General features: G+C 41.7%; 1 protein-coding gene across 2 annotated transcripts; it reads left to right on the plus strand.

Annotated features, from left to right (window-relative positions):
- Positions 1-9313: 9313 nt before the first annotated feature.
- Positions 9314-16785, plus strand: zfand5a (zinc finger, AN1-type domain 5a). Of its 2 annotated transcripts, none has more exons than XM_023280097.3 (6): positions 9314-9451; positions 12946-13107; positions 13790-13892; positions 14000-14085; positions 14573-14701; positions 14831-16785. In XM_023280097.3, the coding sequence occupies exons 2-6, from the start codon at positions 12948-12950 to the stop codon at positions 14977-14979; spliced, it is 627 nt and encodes a 208-aa protein (XP_023135865.1). In that variant the 5' UTR covers positions 9314-9451; positions 12946-12947; the 3' UTR covers positions 14980-16785. The 2 variants fall into 2 exon arrangements, with proteins under 2 accessions (XP_023135865.1, XP_023135856.1); XM_023280088.3 differs by having other exon boundaries at positions 9340-9563.
- Positions 16786-18468: the final 1683 nt, after the last annotated feature.

Below are 18468 nucleotides of genomic sequence, written 5' to 3' on the forward strand. Positions count from 1 at the left end.
GCCAATAGGAACACAGCTTACTGGAAGTCCAGGGGGCTGGGTTAGTGAAGGAAATTTAATTTAAAGTTGAAGCAGAAAGTTAATAAAGAAAGTTGAAAACCACCTTCTGATCCCTGAAATCTCTGAGTTTTCACACAAAGAACACCTGAACATGTCAAACTGGTTCCATAGTAGAACCATCATTGTAAAAACATCATAGTATGGTGTGTTGCTCAAAAAACATTAGGACCCGGCTGTCAGGAGACAAACATGTAAGAAACATGAGAACAGAGAGAACCCAACCAGTAGGTCACAGTTTATCATCCCCCAGTCATCTCCTGAAGTCCATATGGTGAGAGACATCAGTATCTGGTTGTTAATTTACCAGAGGATGCTTATAATCATGCTGATGTGGTCTGTACTCTACAGTATTTTAGTGACTCAATAAATGCCTAAGTCAACCTGCCCGGCCAGCAGGCAGATGGGTCCCCCCACATTAGAGCCGGGTTCTGCTCGAGGTTTTTTTCCCTGTTAAAAGGGTGTTTTCCTTGCCACTGTCACCTTTTGGCTTGCTCTGGGGGTCAGGCATATGGGTTCTGTAAAGCGTCTCGAGACAGTTTGACTGTAATTGGTGCTATATAAATAAAATTGAGTTGAATTGTTTTTTTGTTTTTTTTTTTAAATGCTTTTTAGTTTTTAATAAACATTTAACAGCTTATATGTAATCAATAAATGGCCTTTGCCTATCTTAAGAAAAATTCACTCAGAACTCTATGTTAACAGCACTAAATAAATAAATACATGCATACACACAAAAATAAGTTAATACATTAACTGTGTTAAGATAAGATTTAGATTTTAAAAAAAGTTGTTTATGTTTTTGCTGAATCCAGTATTACTCACTGGTTGGTCATTACATTTTGTTAGTTTGATTTCACTGTTTAAAATGATGCCACCTCTTTTCAGACAGAACCTGTGATAACAAAACAATACAAAATTTTTAGTTCCGTGTTAATAAAGCACTTAAAGCTTAAAGCTAAACTGTACATGCAGTGCTGTAGGAATTCCAGTGCAGTCTTCCTACACCTCCTGACGTTCCTGTCTGTTGGGCCACAAATTCTCATCCTCATCACGAATATTTTCTCTTGCATCTTTGAGCCATTTCAAAAAACCCGAACCTTTCACACATTTCCCTTCGTAGAGAAAGTCAAGATTCACCTTGGAGCAAATTACCAATTCAGGACAGATTTTAAAAAAATGTCTAATGGAAATGTATAGAAATATCCTTGACATATTACGACAACTTGTTCAACCATTTTGCATGTAAAGACTTACACGATGAAATAATGCCTAAATGTTGTGGAGGGTGAGACTATTCAACAGAGACCCATTATAAAACATTTTGATCAACATGACATAAGCAATTGATAATGTAGGAAACAGCAGAGAATTTTACATAATCATTTGCATGGATGTACCAAAGCATTTGCAACTTGTTCAAAGAAATGAGAAACTGCTTTTTTGATGTGCACAAGTGACACAATGATGTGAAGATTGAACAAGCAGTTTTGAGAATTTCAATTCTGATCTGAGAAATGCACCTAAGCGGCTGAGAAATAACTGTAATGACTGGACTGAAAAGATGAGGGTGAACAGCGGGAGGTTCGTGTCCAGTGAAGCTGTAGGGGGCAGTGTTGCTCTACAATGATTCCAGTATAGAGCAGCACCAGGAAAAGACTGAAAGACACACCTCTGCCTCTTTAAAGATGTTTTTCACCTTTACATTCCTTGTTTTAGGCATATGTGTCTGAGCGCATCTGTGAAAAGCTCATATGGAGAAAAGCCCAGAGTGTCACAGACATGTAAGCATGTTTGTGTACATGTGCATCACCTCATGCATGTGAAGGATGGAAGTAGAGCAGGAATCCTATCAGTTTCCCGGTGCTAAAGTTAGCTGCAGCTATGAGGGAGTCACTGAACAGACAGATGAGGGAGGTCGTCAAGGCCACTTGAGCAGAGAACGGCATCAAAACAAACTGTAAGATCTATCTGACTGTAAATGGATACATTGCTGCAGTACAGCTGGGATAGCTGCCAAATGAACAGATCAGGAACTACAAGGCTCCATAATCTAAACAAACCAGCACATTGTATAATATCAAAAAAAAAGGTTGATCTACCAAGTAATGAAGAGCACTATACAAATTTAGTGAAAGCTAAATTTGATGGTTGTAGTGACCTTTAATTAGTAGGATTGTGACACCTTTCTGTCACACAATGTGAAGCTGAGCAGCTGCACATTCCGTATGTGACAGTGATGATACGGTACTAATGAAAAATGTGTACAAAACAAGGAATTAGAATGGAACATATTCATGGGGGGAAAGGTTATAGTGATCATACAGTATATGTAATGTGCAAAAATGTATGTGAAATAATTTGGTTTTACATTATTAACATGTCCATATGTTTTTTTTTAACATGCTGGAAGACAAATCTTGAGTGAAATAAGCAGTCAGTGTCTCAAAAACACAGTTGCAGACTTCTGGAGATTCACAGGACCAATCATGTCATCTTAAAGGGCGGAGCTTTCTGCATCATTATTCTTCTTTGATCCTATTGTGTAGCATAAAGTAGTCTTACAGTATTTGACCAGAGTTGTGTCTAAGCTGGTGTGCTCCAGCTGCAGCATGTAGTGGAAGGGTGGGTGGAGAAAGGGGCACATCGGCACAGTTTAAAGAAAGCAACAGTGTAGAATTACATCCAATTCATTTTTACACAGGAAGGGATTACTTTAATGGAAAATAAAACTGCTAAATGTGTATCTTTGATACATAGAGGTGAGTTTTAAATGTTTAATAAATGACAACAGAAGAACTTTGTGGTTTAAAATTATGTTTTAAACCATTAAAGTTGGTCCAGATCCGGAATGAAGATGGGGTTGTATAGTAATATATAAAGTCAATTTTGATCCACAGATTTTTCCCTATAGTTGTTGTCCACATGTTTGTGCACTTTGGTGAACATATTGATGTCTGACCAGACAATGATAGGAGAGAAGCCATTGTTCATACACTGTACAGTTTGTCTGTGCTTTGTTTTGTTGTTGGTTGGTGGAACAGTAAATTCATCTGTAGCTATCAGTATGTAGTTAGACAGTGATTCATCCATCTGTTGGTGTGATTAAAGGCTACTGAACCCTCCAAAGTGCCTGCATGCACTGTATGAGTCAAACAGCAGCTGATTTAAAAGATGATCTGTCTGCCGCCAAGCTCACCGGCCCCTAATGCAGACCAGAGAGGCAGGAAAAGCAACATCGACTTGGAGGAAGTCAGTCTATTGAGGTTTAAGGCACTGTATTGTACTTTGCTAAAAATAAATATGAGGACCTCATAAAAAATCCTTTACCAGAAGAGTCATGAATTATCATGAGGAGCAATCAGCAACATTAAGGAAATGTCATCAAAGCAAACTGTTCTTTGCAGCTGGCCAGACAATGATGTCAAAGGATGACTAGACAAGATTTATTTATTCAAAAAGCCCAGTTCCTTAATGTGATGTTTTATTTTTAATGTGCTCTAACAGTCAAACAACTAATGCACAAGCACTGTCTCTTTGAAAGCACATGCTTTTCCTTCTGCCAATAACAATCCACCCGTGAACTTTGTATAGCATTAGAGCTCCACAAATGTCGACACTAAATGTAAAGCAGTAGGGAGTTTTGGCCCTTGAGGGTAACACTTGGCTGTTTTTAACAGAGAGGGAGAAAGAGAAGGGATCTGAGAGTACAGGTTAATCCAGGTGTGACTCAGACTATAAACACATTTTTGCCAGAGGGATTGAAAATGAGACAATCACTGCATACACAGACTTGTCATTAAATATGTCTAAAGCACAGTTTCAATAACATACAGCTTGTTTACCTGCGAGACTATCTGGGATGATTGATTGAGTAGAAGTTAGAATCATTTTTCACTTTAAGACACCGTAGAAAAACATACTTCTTTACATTTTACTGTTGGAATTCCAGCAAGTTAAATGCCAACAAGCCTTTACTTGGATACTCAGCCCTTGCACAGCAGGATCTCTCCCTCCCTTGTTTTCCTCTGCACTACATTCCTCCTTCCTATTTCTGGGTGTTTCTGATGAGCAGAACGGACCGTTGCCCATTAAGGGAGGAAATTCCAACCGTCAACATATCAAGAGCAAGAGGGAACATGAGAGGAAGAGACAGTTTACATACTGCGGAGAAGGAAGTGTGTTGCTCAATTTTTGTACACTGTGTTCATGGCAGGGATATGGTGCAGGTGTGAGGAAGAGACAAAAAGCGAGCATGGTGAGTATGCGTGAGTAAAACAGCGTCATCTGGCAGGGAGGCGGAGCCTGTCAGACTCTGGGTGTTGTGAGGGGCGCGACTTGGCTGCTGGAACTGACAGATTATAGCTGCGGAGGAGTGGCTTGTCCTTGCAGTCAGAGAAGCACGTGGCTAGGCCCGTCTGCACGAGGGAGCAGCAACAAAGAGCAGCCAGTCTGGGGAACGGAACAGAGCACAGGACATCTGCTGCACACACATGTACACACACGCTCTCTCTTTCACGCGTGCGCTCACATGCAAAGGGTCCACAGTTGATCGCCACACACAGGCATGCGGTCATACACAGAGTCTCATATATCAGCTGCAGAGGACAGACCCACACAGAGCAGCTAGTAAATTTGAAGGGCGGCTATTGTTTTTACAGCTCCATGAACACATGTTTTATATGCATATGCATCGCCTCTCTGTTGGTTTTCCCTAAAAGCTTTTCACAGTTACCACGTGTGCATACACATATATTCATGCACACCGTGTCAATCCAACAATCCTCCACATACCCTTGTACAGGGAGGCTTGTGTGTGGGAAGAAGAGAAAAGAGAGCACGAAGGAGAGAGTCTAGATAGAGTGTGTGCTGAGAAAGTTGCGGGGGACTCCTCCCTGGTCAGAAATAACAAGAAACACATTGATGGGAGGTGCAGAGGAGTTGTGTAGCAGCACAAGTGAGGATCTGAATGATCAGCAGTTGCTCAACAGAACACATTCATTTGATCGGATTTTTCTTTCTTTTTCTTCATTGCTTTATGCCTCTTTAGTATCTCTGAATATATTTCTCACTCACAGTGTTTTCTATCTCTTGTGTTTCTATCCTCAGCAATTACAGCAACAACAGTGTAAATTGAAATGAAGATACCAAGGATTTAGAACAAAGCTGCCCCTGATCTCTCAAAATCAAGCAGACAAGTGTTTCTTTTTACCCACGCTAACACACACAGACATATATGGTTACTCTTTTAATAGGGGCTGCATGTGAGGCTGTATGTAGATAGAGCAGGGTGAGGGATCAAGTTTTGTGGCAATGGTTTTAGTCAACCTCACTGCAGAGCTTATCAAGCCCCACACACGGCTTATGTAAATGGATAAGCTGCCATTTCCACCACTAGCCCCTTTATCAACTGTGTCTCACCACACCGACGCCAGACACAGGCAAGCTGTGCCTCTGTGTGTGTGTGTGTGTGTGTGTGTGTGTGTGTGTGTGTGTGTGTGTGTGTGTGTGTCGGGTGGGCCAGTATCTGCCTAGTAACTACAGACAGGGTGCTCCAGATTCACATAAGTAATCCTCACAACCTCCACACACACCAACACACACACACACCCACGAGCATACTGAAACACAACAGGAAAAAAAAGATGGCTGTAAATTGTAGGCATCTGTTGTCATGACAGCATTGTCGCATCCAGCCTCTCACGTGTATCCGTCATGGCTGTGGAAAAGAGAAATTGACATACATCTACAACCTACAAATACACAGAAGCGGAGCTCTGACAGTGAGGGGGATGGGTAACGATACTCAATACTCAACACCTCCCACTCTCTCCTCAGCTGCCCCCTCCTCTCACTGAAACCCATGAACCTTCACATACTAAACAGATATACATTTCACATACACATGCTCCTTCTTTTCTGCTCGGGACAGGGCTGCGTTAGCACAACACTCACATACAAAGACCTCAGTGTAAAACACAGACGAGGTTTCCTTTCCTCTCCCTCTCCTCCCTCCCTGTGTTTTCTTTACTCACATATGAAAAGCTTTTGAGTTCACGTCAGTACAATAGAGAAACCGTGCTATAGCTGTGTATAATACAAAGAAGACTATCTGCATAAAAATTGAACATGATAAGTTTCTACAATTCACATTTGGTCTTGTATAATAATATCTAAACTATGACTCTTAGGCGTTCAATCAGTCTCTACATATCTGCCATCATTTGATAACTTTCCCTGGTTTTACAGATCCTTCTCTTCTGCACTGGGTGTAAACTGTAAATTAAATCAGTATCATCAAAGCTTGTCTTGCTGAAATCCTTGAAAGAAAAGATAACATCAGCAGCACGTGACATTGACTAGCATGAAAATAACAGGACAGACAAGTATTAGCATGAATGTTTTCAGGTGTTTATGACGACTGCAATTCTCTTCCAGATGACTTTTTGTCCAGAAAGTGATCCCTGAGTCATGCTTTTGATCAGTGATCAGTTCTGGGTCAAGCTTTGCAAGCGAAGAGAAAAAAATGTTTCAAAGTTTTTTTTTTCCCCTGAAAACACACCATACAACACCATAAAATAAAAATAACTTTATGAATTCAGCACAATATGCAAGGGCTAAAAGAAGACATGTTAGTCAGAAGACAAAAGAAGCCACTGTGTAATTCAAACCGTACTTTCAGTCTGTTAACATAAATAGACCCACATCAACAAGTGGTGCTTTGTTCATTTGTATATATGTTCAACTAACGATGACACCAATGTTGTCAGTGTAAGTAAACCACTGTGTGTGTGTGTGTGTGTGTGTGTGTGTGTGTGTGTGTGTGAGAGAGAGAGAGAGAGAGAGAGAGAGAGAGAGAGAGAGAGAGAGAGTAGTTTCCCCTCTAAAACTTAGGTGAAGACCCGCAGCAGCAGCACCCACTTTTACTTTCACTTAGCTACACCTTTTTCCAGTTTCCCCCTGAATTCTGGTTCGAACTGGATCAAACAGACTGAGCAAAACTTGCCTGTGACTTCCAGACTGTCCTAGCCTTCTAGGTTTCCACGAATCCCCTCACTAATACTTGACAACATGTTCCTTCATACGCACGCTCTACTTTGAGTGTTTGTTTTCTGCTCAGCGTGGCCTGTTGGGCCCGGGGATGTGTGTGACACCACTCTGACAGGGAGGAGGATTATGTTGAGACTTGTTTAACTTCAGGGCAAACTATACAGTGCACATGACACACTGAAAGTCAGTGCAAAGCACACGTTTTTATATTTCACAACAACAGGGCCAGCAGATGATATCCTCTGAGGCTAAACTTCCTAAAGAAAACAAGCTTTGTATCATGATCTGGGTTTCACAGTAAATATTTTTAACACCAGGGCCATTGTAAAGACTGACTAAATACTGACTTAAATGCTACAAATACGAATTTTGACTCAGTCTTTTGTCGTTTGTAACCAAAACTGTCATTTAAAACCTCTGATTGTTCAAGATGTTTCCTGAAACAAAGCTGAGGACTCACCCTAACTACCCTCAGGAGTGGCTACGACCCTGTTTACCAGCTGAAAATATACACAGCTTTGACCAGTTTCACAACTATTTTCGAGCAGATCTGTTTTCTGAAAATATCTTGATCTCTTGGGGCTACTCAGCTCTTATCTTTTTGTGACCTCCCACAAGACATGTTTGCACTCCCTACATCGGCACAAGCATGTTGATGTGTGTTTGCTCTTGTACATCTATCTTTATGAGGACAACTTTGAGCTATAGACTTTTTTTTGAGGGCATTTTTCCAGAGTGAAGACATTCTGGCCTCATTTTGATCAGATCTTTAAAAAGCCATTGGAGGATTAAGCTTTTGATCTGGGATTAGGGTCAGAATTATGTTTAGGTTGAGTTTAGGGGAAGGGCTGCGGTTTTGACTTGTAGTAGTGATGACTAAGACTTATTATGCAAACCATGGTCCTCAGTAGAGGTTGGTAGACACACCTAAAGTATCGATACTAACAACTGTAGATTTCAGGATTGATGCAAACAATACATCTCTCTTAAAATTTGGAATATTCATTTTGAAAAACTGTTATAGAAAATACTCATTGTGGCTGAATCTTGTGTTTTCCTTTAAATAAATGAAAGTGTTTTCAAGGTAATTTGAAAATGCACAAATTGGTTCCATGAAATTTTACCAGACAATTAAATGTTTGACCCCTGCTTAATGTGTGTGTCTGATGTTTCTGGGTAGATAAACAAAAAACAATCACAGAACATCGAGTACTCTACAAAAAACAATACAGTTTGTAAAAATCCATTAGTGCGAGATAGTGACTTGAATCAGTAAATACAATAAATAAAAAGCAGTAATTGGTGGTGATACTTTTGTGCTGACTTCAACCAAAGCTTTGGGCTGGTTTTGAAAACTGCAAAGTTTGTGAGGATGGAATTCCACTTTCTCACAGCTTTAAAATGAGAAAGGAGACTGACCAAAACCTGTTTTTGTAAGCTGCAGTACCCAAACAGCTCTAGGCCCATTCATCAAAGCCAAGGTTTGGTATATTATTATTTAGAAAACTACTACTGTTGTTATCTGTGATTCTGGCTCTGAGATTAGTTGGTGTGACTTTGGAACCAAATTTCGTGGTACTGCTTGTTGTTACCTCATGCAAAACATGTTTACACTCTCTTGTCTACTTGTGTGTGTGTGTGTGTGTGTGTGTGTGTGTGTGTGTGTGTGTGTGTGTGTGTGTGTGTGTGTGTGTGTGTGTGTGTGTGTGTGTGTGTGTCAGAGAGAGAGAGAGAGAGAGAGAGAGGGTGGGCAGCCTACTGTCACCCAGAGCTCTCCCATAACAAACAACCTCTATATTTTTAAAGTTGTAAATCTGCTCTGGTGTTGTTCCCCTGACAGAACTAATCATATGGGTGGCAGGCGGGGCGAGGCTGTTTTATCAACAGAATAGTGCTCTTTCTCTCCCACAAAGGGGGCATTTCCTGTTAATCGTACGTTTCTCTCTTTTTTTAATTACTTCAGTCATGTCAGCACCATTATTCATTCATCCTTTCATTTCGCTGGATTACTCAATAAAAAAAGATTCGTGTCCTTGTAGGAGGATGACGAATAGATGTGTAATAACGCAATCCTGACTCAGCGCATGCGCAGCCCCGGCCGCCCCCCCCTGCCGCCTGCCTGGACTGTACACAGCGCTCGGGGGCTCCGCTCGCAGCCAATGGCGACACGTTGTAGAACCCGTGACATCATCCGCCACTCCTCTTACTAAAGAAGGAAACAAACATCCATCCAGAAGGACCGAGAGACGGAGAGAGAGAGGAAGGAAGGCAGGAGGCCGAAGGCAGGGAGCATTAAACCCGTCTAAACCTGTCTGACACGGAGGACGACGACACCCAGGCGCAGGTAGACAAAAAGCAGGACCACCCGGCAGCACCTCGAGCCGCGACCGTTTTCCTTCAGCCCGCACCAACGGCCCCGTCGTCGTCTCGCGAGAAACTTCATCGATTTTTAGCAGGTGATGATCTCGGATTATTGTTTCTTTTTTTTCCTGTTAACAACGCGGATGAATTTTGAAGTGAGCTCAGCTTGTCGAGGTGAACAACGAAAAGGTGTACGTGAGGTGATGGTCGATCATGGCGACCTTTGTCGGTGGACTGAAAGGTCAGGTGGTGTGTGCGTGATGGGTTTGTGTGGTAAACAAGCAGTTTTTTTCATTCCCCTTTCGCTGGTTCAAGTTGTCACCAACATGTCCTCCTCCTGACTGGAAATATCACAAGTGCTCGAACGTGACTCTCGCCTGATTCAGGGAAAAACAAGGGAGGGAGCTAGCTAGTGCTGGTTGCTGTTTTTCTGTTTGTCCCGAGCTGGGGGATGGGGAAGTAAAGCCAGCTAATTCGTGTCTAGAAATGGAAAATTCATAAGCCGAATAGGCAAGTAGAGCGAGAGAGTTACTCTTGAATTACTACAGAGCTTTTTCTTAAATATTAAATGAAGTGCCAGCACTGCTTTGCCTGGTAGTTTCTGCTTCGGATAAGCCGAGGTTTGGTCGATGTCGAGAACTATGTGGCACCACCAAGTCGTTTCTAAGTACTTAAGTGTGATTATATAATCGTGGTTGTTCACATTGCTTCGTTGAAAACACGTAGAAAATGTTGATTAGTACAAATGCAGCGATAAAGGAGAGCTACAAACGATGTCTAATCAGGAAGCAGGGAGATTGCAGACAAAGGAAGAAAGAAGAAACAAAGGGAGCAGAGACCACACTGTCTAGACTGTGGGTTATTTCAGAAAACATCACTGCTGTTGCCTTCCTGTCTGCTCCTGGTGCTTATTTCAACACGGTGTCCGCTTTTAAAGGGAATAATTCACTGCTTGTAACAAAACAACAGTGGTTTTTTTTCTCTGTTCTTCCCTTCAGTGTGACTCAGGAGTTTTCAGCCAAGCAGGGCCTGAAATATGAGCTAAGCTTGCGGCTGATACAGAAGCACAGTCTTCCCCCTTTTGTTTGCCAGAGATTATCTCACATATGTCTAACTATAGAGGCTCAGCTGGCCATAGCATAGAAATCAAGTGACAATGTTTCAAATCAGGTCAGTTTTCACATTTTATTGCTGTGAGGGGTAGGATGTTCGTGAAAAGAAGTTGTGATGAATGATCGTGACTGATAAGCTTCCCTGTGCTGGAAACCCCCTGACTTGCCCTGTCAGATGTATTTTACAATGCATAACATGCTTTATAGATGTCATATTTATGACATTTCAGCTTTATAGCAATGTCGGGAATAAGATACAGGCATTTTCTTTTGTTAGTTGTTGATTAATCAAAGAGGTTAGATAATGATGACCTCCAGTTGTTAAGTTTGTTATCTTTCATAAGAAGCAAGCTTTCTTTTTGTCCTCTTTAAGACCTCCTTTGATTGTAAACATTTAAAATGTGCCAAATGTGCAGTGTAATTATTTCATGTTGCAATCTGGCCAGGTTTAAATGTCTGTAACCTGAGTGTTTTGTTTTTTTTTTTTTTAACCTTATCTGTGTTAATAAGAGGTCTTGGTTAATATTAGTGAAGCATGCCTGCTGTTTGTATGACAGTAGGGCCCAAATGTGACAGCTGAACGACACTGTCCATTGTTCCTTTGTGTCAGAAAGTTAACAGTCATGGTTGATGTGTTGGCCTCGAGCCTTGTCATGTTCTTTATTCTATGTTTCATGTTGCTTTTGTTGTCAGGTGTGATTTAGATCAATGTCCTCCCTATGAGGAACTGTGTATTTGCTCAGTGTGCAGCTCAAATTCTACAATCCGTGCTGTCTATATATTAAAATGGTCATGTTGGGTTTAAAGAGAATGATACTAATGATCACATGTTAAGAAAAATTCCTTTCCTGCTACACGGTAGTTACCAGCGTTTAGCTCAGTGTTCTTGTCTGGTATTTTTCAGCAGTCAGCAGCTGAACACGTGACACAAACGGGAGAGAAGGTCTTTGTGGGCTTTTCCAAGGAAACCCTTTGTTGACACAGCAGTGATAGCATGCAGGGGTAGAGAAACGGAGGAAGGAGGGGTTGGAGGTTAGCTCAAGATTTAATGGCACTTGTTGGTTCGTACACCTCAAGTGAACTGACAGGACATTCTGAAACAACTGCCAGCCTCTCCTGGAACATTGAGCTCGTCTCTCCTGTTTGTGTCCGTGACCAGAATATAGACGAGCTTCACGCCAACGCTAGCAAGCAGCTGCCATGTTGCAGCAGAAAAGGGCTAAAGGTTGTTTACGGGAGAAATATGATACTGTTGCCGTCTACAAGGGTAGTCCTAGTGTGGGGGTGTCGGAGGTGATCAGATGATTTGTAAAACGGCTAGGGCAGGACTGACAGGCGAGAAGCTTCTTACCCGACTAATCTAGGCCTTCCTGTGTCCCTGTTTGTTCATTCATAGACATGTTTTTGATCTGTTGCCTCAAAGTGAGTGTCTCACATTACACAACTTCCTGCTGTATTGTATCGCAGCAGAGGCAACCGACAACGTCATAGGACTGTGTGTTTTGCCAAGTTACGCACATACACGCTTGTTTTCTGGGCGTATGTGTGGTAATGAAATGACTTGTGTGGCAAGATCCACAAGGTGGGAGGAGAATACTTACTGAAAGTGTTGACCTTTGTTGTTGATGTTCATTTATTATCTTGTTCCGTTTAAGAACAGAATGTTGTTTTTCCTGATGAGTTATGTGTGTTCCATTGTGGCTAACATGCTGCTAGTGAGTCAGAGCTTTGTTTTGAGTCTTGATGTAGATGGTGCATTATCATATGAGAGAATATTCATTTTTGTGAATAATCACATTGTTCACATTTATTCACACAACACAGTTGCATTTTAGTTATGATCAAATAATTAGGAGGAAAAGCTGAGGGAAAAAAGTGTTTTTGATACTGATATAAAACTAAAAGATGTGTTAAATGTTGAGAATAGCTAAATCAGCAGTTCTTAGAGATGCCACGAGGGGTGAAGGGATGAAAGAGATGGATGGTGGGAAGGGGGTGGGACAGAAAAGAGTCCAGCTTCTGCCAAAGGTACTGAACAGAGCACTGTGAGTGTTGTTTGTTCTCTGTACTTATTGTGGAGCAGCATTCATTACTGTATTCAGGCTAAAGGGCAAGTCAAAGCAGACTGACATGTTGTTCTCTGATTTTCATAACATGACTCTCATCTGTTGGCTTTGTTGTTGATACTGCGACCAGTTTCTCTGGAACCAGAGTGGCAGGAGAGCAGTCGTAAACTATAAATGTAGTGGGAAAACATTTTGGCTTTCATGTATATTTCACATTGTTCATGCAGAAAAATGTTTTCTTTTTCTGCGTGTCTGTCGGTCTAATAAGCATTCTCACTCTGTCTCTCTCATTCTGTTAGCAATGGCTCAAGAGACGAACCAGAGCCCGGTGCCCATGCTTTGTGCCACAGGCTGCGGTTTCTATGGCAACCCAAGAACCAATGGTATGTGCTCTGTATGCTATAAGGAACACCTGACACGGCAGCAGAGCAGCGACCGCATGAGCCCCCTCAGCCCAATGGGTAAGACAGCACACAAAAATTAGATTTCTGCCTGCTTCTCTTAAAAGTTAATGCAATTCAGACTGATTACAGCAGCCCTGACTTTTTCATGTAAACAAATAAAGTGTACCTCAGCCTATACAATTACAGCTAATATGATAATAAGATAAGGAGTAACTCTGGGAATTTTAGGCATTATTTTTGAAATACAGCCAGTTCTAGGCCAATTGGTATTTAGCCTGTATTTTCCCAGCCCCACCACCCCTCATTTTTTTCCACTCCGGGTAATGAAAGGCAGCTGCTTTCTTCATCATAATGTTCAAGGTTGGGGGCTGTTCACTCCTTTTAGGCATTTCCAAGATCTAACATGGAAGTTTCTCTCAGTACAATCTGTTAGAACTTGTTTCTCAAAGAAAAATGCATTATAAAAGAGAAGGAAGTTTATCTTGAATGCACTTTTGAGAAGCCCTGATTCTTCTACATTTTCAGGAGATTGTAAGTTTTTCTTCTGGTGTAGACGACATAAATTTGTTACATTTTAACTTCAGCATTGATATAGTGCAGGGTTTGCAAAAAAACATTTTTTCCAATGCATGTTTTTCTCAGAATTCAACTAAAATTGTGTATATGTTTCTACTTTTTATTGCTCTCAGATGCTTTCTATTTGAGTTTATCTAATTATATCCTCTCTGTTCTTACCCAGGCTCAACTGCTAGTCCTACCTCAGAGGCCTCAGCCATCCAGAGACTAGAAGCCAGTCTAGCGAAAGTTGAAGCCTCCCCTGCCTCTTCACCAGACATGTCTAGGTCAGTATTGGCTGTGATTGATTGTCTTAGATAGTTGGTGAGCTTTCCTTAAATTGGAAAATGTGTGAACCGTTGACTGACTGCTGTCCCCCAAATTCAATCTGCAGAACCGTTCAAGGATCCCTTCCTGTGACTCAACAAATGACAGAGATGAGCATCTCGAGAGAAGATAAGCCTGAACCCCTAGAGCCTGGTAAAACATACATAAATAGCTTTTTCGTAACAGACAGCCTGGTAGACACATACACACACACACAGCTGACAGCTCAAGCACTGACATTTTAAGACAAACATGGCTTTGTAGGAACAGTTTATTTTTGATGCTTAGCTGCATATCTTAAGCTCAACTGTTGGTTTTACTTGCGCTCTCCAAGAAAGACAGGGTGCCTAAAAATAAACCTGTTTTAAAAATACCTCTACACCAAAGGGCATTCTGAGATTTGACGCAGCCTGCCAGAGGCTTTCTCAGAGCAGTGCACTATTTTCTGCATAGAACAAGAGAGGCAATTTAGAGATAAGGAACCTACTAATTACTATCATTCAGGACAAAAATACACCATTTTGGAAGCCGCTGTGTTTGTGTTGTAGAAGTATGAACAAAAGTCATTATTTGCTGCTCTTGCAGATTAAGGGGATGATTAAAAGCATTTTTCTCTCCTGTTTTCTTTCTTTGCATATAGTTGTAAACCAGCCTGCTGCTTCTAGCCCTACCCCTGTAGCTTCTTCCAGCAGTGAAGAAGGCAAGGGTGATACCCCCAAACCCAAGAAGAATAGGTGCTTCATGTGCCGCAAAAGGGTGGGCCTTACAGGTGAGCAGGGGGGCATTAAGGGTAATCTGATGCAACGCTTATGATGTTCTTTTAAGTGATTCAGATTGTCACAATTGTTTTGCTGATCATAGATGTTCAAGCTTTGACCTTTGACTTTTGTGCTTCCAGGGTTTGACTGTCGCTGTGGCAACCTGTTCTGCGGCATCCACCGGTACTCTGACAAGCACAACTGTCCCTATGATTACAAGGCCGAGGCTGCCGCCAAGATCCGTAAAGAAAACCCCGTGGTGGTGGCTGACAAGATCCAGAGAATATAAATCTGATGGAACAGCAGCAGTGGCAACAATGAAACACCATCAACAAAGACTGGAGTATGAGTGTGAACCTTTGAGATGAGCACTGGCATGAGTGGCTAAGTGAGGATCGAAAGGACTTGATTTACAAAATTACAACCTCAAGAAAATAATGGGAAAAAAGAAGAAAAAATGTTAAAGATCCTGTCTGAGGGCGATGCATGAATGATCACTTTTCTCCTCTTTTTTTTTGATTAATTCATTAGTTTGTTTGATCCTATTTTCTGTGGTGTGACTTTGCCGCTGTTCAGTCCTTTCTTTTTCTAAGAGTATGTATCGTCTTATTAAGAGCAGACCAGGCTAAATGTCCAGGATATGCTGTGCTCCTCTCACCCATACCAGGTGCCATTTTGTGCCAAACAGTTGACCGCCATTTCTATTGGATCCTGTCAAGTGTCAGACACTGGCAGATCTCTCAAAGCATTCAGACTGCACAGAAACAGTCCTTTCAACCTTCAACCTTTGAACTTGTTGTTCTGTGCTCCATTGGTACTGGAGTCAGTCAGCGTCTCCCACCGTGCACAAGGGGATTTGTTACTTTGTCTTTCCTAGCTTTACCTACCTCACAGCTGCTGTGTTAAGCTACATTGTCTTCCCTTTTCCTTTGTTTGTCATCAACTTTGACCCCAGCAGAACAGTGGATCATCATGATAGTCGGCCTCAGTGACCGTCCAATCAGCATGCCAGTGTTGACTTTGATCAGTCTGATTGTGATGAGGCTGTTTCTGTTGTACCTGGAGGTATCTTGCTAGACAGGGACAAGCAAATTACTCCACATTTCACTGAATCTAACCCTTTTCAATGGACATAACCGAGTGCAGGAGTTCCCCCAACTGGTTCAAGTTTAGATTGTAATCACAGACGCCTGGTGCAGGGCTTTGTGTACCAATGTGTGGCCTGAGAGGAAGGATGGCACCCTTTCCTGGCAGGCCTGCTGGGTGAATTTAGGCTACAATATTGTAGGGGCATGAATGAATGGGATAAATGCATGAGTTACTTTTCATCTGCATTAGTGTTTCAGAAATATCACTCAACTTAGGGTTTCAAACATTTTATTTGCTGAGAGACAATTATCTGTTATGTTTTATTAGCCTTTTTTTTTCTTTTCCGTTGTACTGATGTTAGCGCATGTATTCAGTGCATTTGTGGAATTAGGGTATGTGAATCATGATGTTTTTTGTTTTTCTTTTTATGCGCTAACAGAAGATTTATGTGAGCACAGCGTGTGTGTATGTTGGTGTATGGGTGTGTTTTTTTCCCCCCAACCCTTTTGACTGTGGAGCTACCCGGTTTATCAGCACATGTTTACAAAACTACAGTAGCATGCCAGAGCTAGATTTATGAAAAATAATAGATTCCAAGATTAGATGTAACTTCTCATCTGTCTTACAGCTATCGGTCTGTGTGTCTGCTATAGAGCACCGTAGAGAAGTGTGTGCGTGTGTGTGTGTGTATTTGTGCGCGTGCATGAGCACATACCTGTGCAAAAGTGTGTTTTCATGGCTGCCTGACACATTGAAACTCATGTATGTTTGTGACTTGTGTTATTCCCCCCCTTTTTTCTCCCCCGTAAGGATGTGTTTTTCATTTAAGAGATAACTGTATGTATCCGTTTGAGTTTTTCCTTTCTGATTCTTAGTTATATGCAAATTTGTACAAAAAATGAAAAAACAACAAACTGTGTTGATATTTATGTATTACATATAATCTTGCTATCCAGCATTACGACAGAATAGTATCATGTAAATAAAACTGTACAGAGAGACATTACCAAGTCTTTTTGTGTGTTACTTTGCACAGTTCACTATTTCAGAGGTTTAGTGCGTTTGTTTTCAGCATTAACATTGTTTTAAGGTTTCTTGTGTGGAAGAAATTGACAGAGAAGCTTTAAAAGGATTCAACTGGGGTTTTTTTTTTTGGTACCTGTAAATACAAGCTGGTTGTCAGTGAGCATGGTCAGACGAATTTCAGTCAGGACAGGAATAGCACAGAAGCCACATGGAAGAAGCTCCTGTAATACCTTACCTTGGCTAACCTGACCTCAGACTGTAGACCTCATTGAAGAGACACTTATTCAAACCTTGTCTGGGTCACACAGGAAGCATTAATCCCTGCACTCTGGAAGAAAGTGATTCTGTTCCACTCTATCTAGGCTAACACCGTACATGCAGGATGCTCCTCAGACAATGTGTTTTCTTGCGCTCCTGTTGTGGAGCAGTGTGTGCTCACAGATGCCGTCATGGCAACAGCTGCTCAGACAGCTGAGGTGTGCTCATGTGGTGTTCTTGTGACAGAAAGCTACACAGATCGCATTGTCCGGACACAAGTGTGAAGTACAATGGACAAATTTCCATTGAGGCACACTGGCTGAAAAAGATCCTTTGAGCGTGCAAACTCAAGATGTTTCCTGAGCTGTCCAAATCAAAGTACGATATAGCAAATTAATCACTGACCACACCGTCCTCCTTACTGTTGACCACATGTCTGCACGTCCTTTGATCCGGAGGGGACAGAAGAGCACAGTGGCGGATGAGAAGAGGACTCCAAATATGACCTGGAACAACTGCAGACCTCATAAATCTCTCTGTTTTAATCAGTGTGCCACATGTGCAAAAGATTTGAGCGCACAGACACTCCAGCGTCAGTAATCCCTCTCTGCCCCCCCATGAACGTTAACCTATAATTTGTTCCACTGATGTGTGCAGCTCATTTATCTGTGTCACCCTCTCCCTGTCTGTCTGTCATTGGGCGTGACCGAGGTTAAAAAGCTGGCTCAGTAGTTTAGTTGCAAGACATCTGAGATTCTGACGTGCGGAAAACGACAGATGTTTATGCCAGATGTGCAAAGGGCTTGGAAGTTAGATGAGGCCACAGATAGTAAATACTAAACAGGGACGTACCCTTCTCTCTCAAGAAGACAGTCACACCCACATCAACTGCGGCTTCCTATTCTTGTTTTGATGTGCTCCTCTCTCAGTTTCATTATATCGTCTGTACGTTCCATCCTCACAGTCACAGTGAGCTAAAGTTGAAACAGTTTTTCACTTTCACACACGGAATGCACACATATGTGGAATACTTTTCGCATCCATGCATGGGGAATATTGACAGACACAGTAAGCAGCATGGCTGGAGTCAGAAGGGGTCTTCAACTAAACAGAGTTGGAGGTTTGATGGTTACCAGCTCCTTCACTCCACAAAGGCCCCGAGTAAGACACTAAACTGCTCTCAATGCTGCCATCTGGGTGTGAAACTGTGTAAGTGCAGCCTATTTATATTTACAAAGCAACCAACCATGTCCAAGTGAATCATGCAGCCTTTTGTACATCATACTAAGATCATGTATGAGCATAAGCAGCACAGATGCATACATTAATGAAGAGGGAGGTGTCTTTCACTTTCACTATTTGTTTTGTTACTGTGAATATATTTTAAGTAAGATAACAAGTAGGT

This window comes from Amphiprion ocellaris, chromosome 6 (genome assembly GCF_022539595.1).
Source record: "Amphiprion ocellaris isolate individual 3 ecotype Okinawa chromosome 6, ASM2253959v1, whole genome shotgun sequence".
NCBI lineage: Eukaryota > Metazoa > Chordata > Actinopteri > Pomacentridae > Amphiprion > Amphiprion ocellaris.

Excerpts from the sequence above, each read along its gene's own strand:
- zfand5a (XM_023280097.3), top strand. The coding sequence starts at position 12,948 with ATGGCTCAAGAGACGAACCAGAGCCCGGTGCCCATGCTTTGTGCCACA. Across the intron at positions 13,108-13,789 it reads GAGCCCCCTCAGCCCAATGG|GCTCAACTGCTAGTCCTACC; the intron begins GTAAGACAGCAC and ends GTTCTTACCCAG. Across the intron at positions 14,086-14,572 it reads GCCTGAACCCCTAGAGCCTG|TTGTAAACCAGCCTGCTGCT; the intron begins GTAAAACATACA and ends CTTTGCATATAG.